Consider the following 8,721-nt stretch of genomic DNA (forward strand, 5'->3'; position numbering starts at 1 on the left):
GCCTTTATGCCAGATACCCTTCCTGCAAAGGACCTTTCCATGGATTAGCCTACCTTGCAGTAAAATCAAACGTCATTAATAATTTTGTTCCAGTTTAACCGGTAATGATCCTGAAGGATCCTAATAAAACTGATATTTTTGCAAGCATTGGTTGACTTCTCTATGAAGTGTATCTTTTCCAAAAGTTACAAATGTGAATACACACATGGATATTTTCATGTCCTCTTTTATTATTGCCATAATCATAAAATGCAATGTTGTGGTTATTTGAGAATAATGTTTCATCCTTTACTGTACATACTACAAATTAGCTATTGAAATTATCCATGGAATGATGAAACAAAGCTGAAAAATAGAATATTAATTCAAACCTGCGGTGTTAAACCTGTGTTTTATTTATAGTACACAACAAGAACTCAAATGCCAGAGTCTAACAGAGTGGTAATGCTTTTGACTCCGGTCCACCTGCCTGGTGACGAGGGTTCAAGCCCCTTCTCTGCCCTTCTTTGTGTCTGTGCCCCTACTTTCCCTCCCTCACTACTTTCCCCACTGTACGGTCATAAAATGAATAACAATACAAAGGAACATTAGAGTAAAAAACAACAACAAAAAACACTTTAATTCAACGAGTGAGTGCACTGGTGTTCAGTCAGGCGCTTTCTTTGAGCGAAAGCTAACCCACATTCCGCACACACATGTGGCTTCTGTTTTCCTGTATGGGTTTGCTCGTGTCTTTGCCTATGGTAATTTAATCTGAAACGTTTGTCACAAACGCTGCATGCAAATGGCTTCTCTCCTGTGTGAAGTCGTTGGTGTGATTTCAGGAAACATAACTGTACGAAAGACTTTCCACAGTCTTGGCATTTGTATGGTCGCTCACCAGTATGGTATCTTTCATGCAGCCTCCTTTCATTGGCAGTGATGAAGGTTTTTGTGCAATAAGAGCATGGCCATGGTCTTTCTCCTGTGTGAGTGAGTTCATGTCTTATCAATGACACCGCTTTCAGAAACTGCTTCCCACAGACTGCACAGGTATATCTCACCCCCTCATGAACTTGTTCAATGTGTGTATTCAGCTGAATCTTTGTCCGATAAGTCATGTCACACTGCGAACAAGAAAAGGGTTTCTCCTCTGAGTGAGTCCCCATATGCATTGACAGGTTCCCACGATCCTTGTAACTCTTTCCACACTGCCAGCACAGGAACGGCTTTTCTCCTGTGTGCTTCCTACTGTGTATTGTTAGAGAATTTGCTTTATTGAACTTTGCCTGACAAACAGAGCACTGGTAAGGGTACTCTCCTGAGTGAACTCTCTCATGTTCAACAAGGTATCTTAACTGGGTAAAAGTTTTCTCACATTGAGAGCAGGGGTATGGTCCTGTGAATTTATGTTGATGCAGATAGTGATCTCTCAGACGCCCCAACAGGGTAAAGGTCTTCTCACACATGGTACACTGGATTTCCTTGTGCTGCATCAGCTTGTGTCTGTCAAAGGCAATGGAGTTTGGGAGGACCCTTCCACAATCAGAGCAATAGAATGGGTTGTGAATTCGCTCGTGTGTCCTTAGGGATGATGAACCTTTGAAGTCCTTCCCACAATCATCACATTTGAAGACAACCTTTCTTTTTTCACATTGGAAGACCACCTTTCTTTTTTCCTCTTTGCATGAACTTTCCTGGTGTTGCTTCAAATTACAGGTGTCATCGAAACTCTTTCCACATTTTGTACACCAGTGAACCAGTTGTCGTTGACTGGTAGATGTCTCTGGGGTATTAGCCTTAACAGCCAGCAGTTCACTAGACTCCTCCTCTTGGTGCTGGTCTAACATCTGAGAGGACTCTTCTCGGTTCACCTTACAGATATATCTCTGGTGTTGATTCAGATTGTGCATGTACTTAAAGCGCTGTTCACAACTGCCAAATTGATAAGGACGCTCATCTGAATGGGATCTCATATGAATAGCCATAACTGAAGCACGGTTAAAAATCTTCCCACACACAGTGCATGGTTTGGGTTCTTTGAGAGTCGGCACTGAAGTAGCAGCCATGATAAGGGTCCCAGTGTCATTTTCCTTGGTGGTGAGAGGGCTGCTGCAACTCTCTGTGCTAACTTCCACTTGCTGATGGTCCACACTCAGACCAAAGTCTTCTAGGATGCCCTCGTGGCCAAGGATTTCCTGATGTTTCTTCAAGGTATCTTTGTACTTAAAGCTTCTCTCACAAATAGCACAATTATAGGGACGTGCCTTTGAGTGAGATTTCAAGTGCCTTTCCATCTGTGAGGTACAAGTCAAAATCTTACCACAGACATAACAGGTTTTGGAATCTACCTGAGATCGATTCTCTGCAGTGGCAAGAAAAACCTTCTCTGGTTGCGGGCCACTTGTTTGTTGTGCCATGTTCTGACCAACATCCTGACACAAATCTCCCTGGGTCATTTTCTGACACAATTCTCTCTGGTGTTTTTTCAAATCGTACGAATACTTGAATCTTTTATCACAATTGACACACCCAAATGGACGCTCTTTTGAGTGGGAGCTCATGTGCCTCACCAAGCTGGAAGTACGAGCAAAATACCTCCCACACACAGAGCATGTGTTAGAGGCTGTGATAGTGTCCAGAGTTCCTAGATGAGATGGCCCTGGTGGAGGGGGAGTCTTGAGGAGTGATGTAATCTGAGGTTTGCTAGTTGAGGGTTGTGGGAACTCTTCCTCATTTTTATCTTCATCCAACATGTTTATCTCCTTTTCACAAACTCTCCTCTGGTGTCTCTTCAGATTATGACCATCCCTGAAGCTTTTTTCACACATGAGGCACTTAAACTTGAGATCTCCAGTGTGAGTTAGCTGATGCCTTTTCATGGCTGTGACTCGAGTGAAAGTCTTCCCACACACTTCACATGTCTTACTGAATGGGCCTCTTTTGCATGACTTCTTTGGGGAGGGCCGACCCTTGGAGGATGATGGCTGTTTGATTGCACGCCCGGAAGAATCAGTCTTTCGTGGTTTTCGTCCTTTGGGGGAGACACGCACCTTGGATGATGGCTGTTTGATTGCACGCACGGAGGAATCGGTCTTTCGAGGTTTCCGTCGTTTTGAAAACATTTTCTTAATCTGCAGCCTTTTGCTTCGTTTTAATTGTTGAAAATGTGATGGTCTGAGTAAATTCAAGCCAGTGACAGCTTGATTGTCAATTTCCCCAACGGCAGACTCCATGTCCATACCGTAATCCTGCTCAGTAATTATGTATCTTCTAACCTTATCTGCTGGGACTAGTACATCGATTTCTTTTGTCCGATTCTCCAACAACTCTCTTGCTTCCATTCCCTCCAAATTCATGCTTTCTGATTGTGTATCTGAGTCTACATCTGGGGCAGTCACCACTCGCACATATGGAGGAAGAGACAGAGAGGAGAGGATGACGTCACCAAAGGACGATGGAGTTCCTTTTTATGCAAAAGAGGGAGACAATGAAAAAAAGGAAGGTTAAATTGAACAGCATATGATAATTATATCAATGCCTCAAATATAAACTGTTACCAGACAAACATAACCAATAATATATTTCCTATACATAATTACTCTACCTGACACTCATCATTTGCCATTTTTGCAGAACCAATCCAAGCCATGGATCCTCTATAAATCTGTATGATACTTACGGATGGAGTCCAAATGTCCACGTTTTCTGTGGTACTGGAGCAGGGTCCTCAATTGTTTGGGGTCAGGTACAAACTGTACACATTTCTCCAGGGCAGAGGGGACAGCATTTAACAAGGAGGCAGTCTTGAGAGAGAGGAACATTGTATAAAACCATTAACAACTACAAACTCAGGTCCAATAGACAGTTTCTTAAACATGAACATATTGATTCTTGCTTGGTATTCTTGACTTCTAATTCCCCAAGATAATTAGATACAGGTGTTATTCATTCTTACTACCTGTTCAAGGTCTGGTATGGGAAGTAACTTCTCAAGTCTGGAAAGGAATTCTAACATCAGCATCTGTATTGCAGTGTCATACTTGGGCCCAAATTCCACAGGGAACACGTCCTAGGAGAGAATAAATTAATGTAATAATGTATGTCCATAATTAGGCTAAAATGTGTACTGATATTACCTTTGGTCTTAGAGCATCATACAGTCACTTCAACATCCTGAAGCAGAACATTTTAGCCTTTTGTTTGATCTATAAAGAAATCATAACTAAACCACAAACACCTGGAGGTGGAGATACAGTATGTGTGAATGAGAAGGACTCAAACATATAAATATTGTACTTTAATTTACTGTAGATGCAGTCTTGTGCATGGATGTAACATGTAGAATATAAAAACACAGCCCCTCAGAGTTCTAACTAGCCTGGGTGCCAGTCTGTTTCTGCTTTCTTGCCAACTCCTTATGGAATTGTGAGGCTAAACATTGACAATGGAGTAGGCAAAATCACAAGCAGATCTGCTACCAGGCTAGGTTCTAACTGTAGCGAAGACTAAATGGAGAAACAAACCTGGTAGAAGCTCTCCCTTTCACTCGGGTCTTTCAGCAGAGATTCAACCAGCTCCACAAAGTTTGATTCAGATAATTCCACCTCTGCATCACCTGACTGCAACAAAACATGCACAACTATTACATCATTGAAGTTTACAACTCAATCACACAACAGTCTGGTTGGGCCTACTGGTTTGGTATCGCCTGGTGACACGGGTGGGTGGAGCTTGCACATTATAGATCATTTTTCATTGGTCCTAAAGCTGACTCTCCAGCCAGCTGGGAGCACATCTGTTAAAATCCATTTGAATTCAATTACTTTTTGACAGCATCTATTTTGATTTAAATAAAAAATTCCATATATATTTGCCCATGGAAGAAGTGGTCAGAAAGTTACTTTTTGTACCTGAATGCCAAAACATTCAGGAGGTAAAGGTGCTTAAAGTTGGCCCATTTTGCATACCCCACCATACCATGAGACATCCATTTCTTCATCACTGGAAAAGATAAACGGTTGAGTTTGATATAATTTAAAAGCTTACAAGAAGGGTTGTCAAACAATTTTATAATTTCTTTAAAATATATATATATATATATATATATATATATATACACAAATTATGACATTTATTAACCTTTAACGTCAGTGATCTAAAAACAAATAATCTCAGATTTGTTTCATATTCCCATATGTTGTAGTTTAAACCTTTACATTTTCAATTTAACCTTTATTTAACCTGGCAAGTCAGTTAAGAGGAAATTCTTATTTACATTGACGGCTTAGGAACAGCGGATTAACTGCCTTGTTCAGGGACAGAACGACAGATTTTTACCTTGTCAGCTCGGGGATTCAATCTAGCAACCTTTCGGTTACTGGCCCAAGGCTCTAACCACTAGGCTACCTGCCGCCACGACATCATCTGAGGTTTTTGTGTTGAGCCCGCCATCGGTTGAGACACAACATGCTCTTGAATACAGGGTGGGTGTCATTTCAATCATAGAAATGTATAGAATGTACCAATCCCCCCAGACCACTGCAAGTTAGCTGGTATACCATTATTTTAATTTAATGGAAATGTTTACTTCTAATTTTCTACCACAAAGATGACTGCTGGTCCACCCACCGTCAACTTAAATGGTCATGTCCATTATCTATATTTCTATGATTTCAATAGGTTTCCTATGGAGGATTGATAGTATAATTTAAAACAACAGATATTCCATTCTTGTCAACATTCTCTGATGTGTGGACCTCCAACAATTTGTGGCACCATTTGAAAGTAGACATTTCAATTTGATTCCCATTTTAGTACATTTATCAGCCACAACATGACACCCTGTATTTAAGAGTACATTGTGTCTCAACACAAACACTTCAGTTGATGTAAAATAGGGTCTGAGCTACAACATATGCGAATATGAAAAAAATCAGAGTTTGTGTTTTTACATAATTGGCATTTAAGGTTAAAAAAATGACAGTGATTATTAAAAAAACGTTGTTTTTTTTAAAGAAACTAAAATAGGTTGAAAACCCTATTTGTAAGCTTTCAATGATATCAATCTCAACTGGTTATCTTTTTTAGTGATGAAGACATTATGTCATGGTATGGTCGGGTATACCTTTATCTTTTGAATGTTTTGGCATTCAGGTCACTTTCTGAGCACTTCTACAATGGGTAAAAATGTATGGAAGGTATCGTTCAAATTAAAAGGGGTGTTGTCAAAAAGTGATTGAATTCAAATGGATTTACCCATCAGTGAACATCAGTGAGTGTGCCCACTGACATAGGCATGTGTTCTTCACCTCCAATCCCTCTTTGAAAGATACTCACCTCTGCTTGCCCAGTGGATGTGAGGGATCGGATCCTGTCCAGGTGTTGCTGAATGTTCTGGAGGTCTAATGTCTGCTCAATGCGACACAACTCCAGAACCAGCTGAAATGACAAATGGCCAGTCAATAGTCGGTCAAAGGTCAACCACACACTTCCTAGGCACTGCTCTGTTGTCATTGTGACACATTTTGAGAAATTTAAAGATAGCCTAGATAAGGCCCAATGTCAGTATTCAATTGAGATAATCAGCGTTAGGGTCTTCATCTCAGTCAATTACCATTACCAGACCGTTGTAAGGCCAGAGCCAACTGTCTACACTGTTTTGTCTAAAGGCTAGGATAGCCCCAGGGTGCGTTGTGGTGTTAACTATGATAACTATGAATCTAAAAGTGGTTGAAACACGTTCTTGTAGACTGCTAAGTGATCTAAAGGATGCAACATAACTGCCTTCTGATTATAGATAGGCATATACCTGCATAGTGTACATGGGAAAAGTTCTGCTTAGACGTCATATAGATAGTCCTAGATCTACTTAAGTAGATCTAGGTCTATGTAGGAGTTCTAGGTATATGTTTGGGCTAAAGGCTAGGACTAGTCACATCATCATCATCATCTTGCATGTCTCTTTTCCCCATTCTGAACCCAATCACCTACCCTTGCTCGAAGCCCCAGAATGAGTTGGGCCCTCTGACTGCAACTCAAAAGCTCTGGCACAATGTCGGTCACCGTGGTGACAAATTCCTCCAGCATCCCATAATCTTGAACATCTCCTCGCTGAACCACTTGCCACATGGCTGCAGAGACAAGCCGCAGTGGTGGAATGAAGAGACGCAGAGAGGGAAGAAGAAGAGGGGGACCTAAAAATAGGAAAATAAGTTGTTAGCCGACACACGGCCACCCTGACAAGGCGCTCGCATTCATAGGACCTAGCTAGCTATAGCTAAAGAGTTACCACACTTTAGACTAACGTTAGTAAAAATATATGTTATGTTAACGGGATATTTAAAACAATAACAAAGTGGAGTCCGGAATCCCCACCCATGTTAAACTAAGGGATGGGGCTAGAGAAATGTAACCACTCTCAAATAGAAATAGTTATGGATGCAAGGACTGGCCATCCATGATATCACTATTATAGGTTTAGTCATGTTTTGAGGCTATAGTGTTTGTTTACAATTACATTGTTGACAAACATTGGAATAAAACAAGCTAATATTTTGGGTTATGATGGGGTACGAAAAATAATGTATATACATCATTGGGTACGATGACAGTAGAACTTAGCTAATGAGGCATAAGTTATATTCAAGCATCAGAATGGGTTGATATTATTAATAAATACAAGAATGGATGAAGCAACTGCTGATTTGACAATATTGAGTGAAAGTCATTAATGATTCGAAACAGTCTAGACATATCTATATTGCAGATACGTGGACTTGCCAGTGCCACCATTTCAGCTAGCCTTGGCAGCCTATACTACACTTCAGGCAGGGCGGGATCATAGGGCAAGATACGGTATACGCCATGTTGAACATCGAACGCACACCAAGCCTAACTAACGTTAGCTACGTAATCAAATTTGTTAACAATTTCTACCGTTAACTTACCATTTTCGCAAGGATCCTGACTTTGCATTTCGGCCTCATACAATAGTTCGCAGAAAGCTTAGGTATACTTGAAAAGTAAGTTAGCTAGATTTGATTTAGATGCCCCACTTCCCGGTCGAGAGTTGCCGTTCTCGCCACAGACCATTCAGGCAGTGAGGAACGGAAGTTGTTCCTATCAGCTTCCGGGGTTTCTTGTTTTTCTAAATAAAATACAGATAGGGCTTTCCTAAACGCTTACTAAATCTCATAAACTACTACCTACTGCTATGCCTTAGTTCTGTATTTTAGTGGGCATGTTCATACTACCACTACATCCTATTTATTAGACTAAACTCATTTAAAAAGTAGATGAAAAAAGTGTAGGAATAGCTCATGCAAAGCCCATATGTAGGACAAGTGTGCATGTTTATATGTAATGGAAATTGAAATTGTCATTATTACATCGTTCATACAATTTACATTTTTTTGTAGGCCCTCATAATGATGTCGACGATGGTGATGAATTCTGACATTATAGCACCACCCTGTGGCCGTATTAAGCTATTACTATTATTATCGATTGACAATGGCGACAAAGGGTAGTACAATTCTATTTACGGTGTACTAGGTGCATCAATGCGTTGCAGCAAGTCAGGTCTGGGTGACTGTGTAAGGCAGAGAGCCAGAGACAGGCTGCTGGCCACTGAGGCAAAGACCACCAATGGAGGCTGGGGGTGAGAGAGGCTGATGACTGTTTCAAGGACAGCTTTTTTCCATCTACGTAACATTGCAAAAATCAGAAACTTTCTGTCCA

General features: G+C 40.8%; 1 protein-coding gene across 1 annotated transcript; it reads right to left on the reverse strand.

Annotated features, from left to right (window-relative positions):
* Positions 1-210: 210 nt before the first annotated feature.
* Positions 211-8,086, reverse strand: LOC106609711 (zinc finger protein 845). Its single transcript, XM_045722339.1, has 7 exons — positions 7,929-8,086; positions 6,973-7,175; positions 6,319-6,420; positions 4,506-4,601; positions 3,941-4,051; positions 3,662-3,785; positions 211-3,445 (listed from the first exon to the last, which is right to left on the reverse strand). The coding sequence occupies exons 1-7, from the start codon at positions 7,954-7,956 to the stop codon at positions 618-620; spliced, it is 3,492 nt and encodes a 1,163-aa protein (XP_045578295.1). The 5' UTR covers positions 7,957-8,086; the 3' UTR covers positions 211-617.
* Positions 8,087-8,721: the final 635 nt, after the last annotated feature.

Source organism: Salmo salar, chromosome ssa07 (assembly GCF_905237065.1).
Source record: "Salmo salar chromosome ssa07, Ssal_v3.1, whole genome shotgun sequence".
NCBI classification, from domain to species: domain Eukaryota; kingdom Metazoa; phylum Chordata; class Actinopteri; order Salmoniformes; family Salmonidae; genus Salmo; species Salmo salar.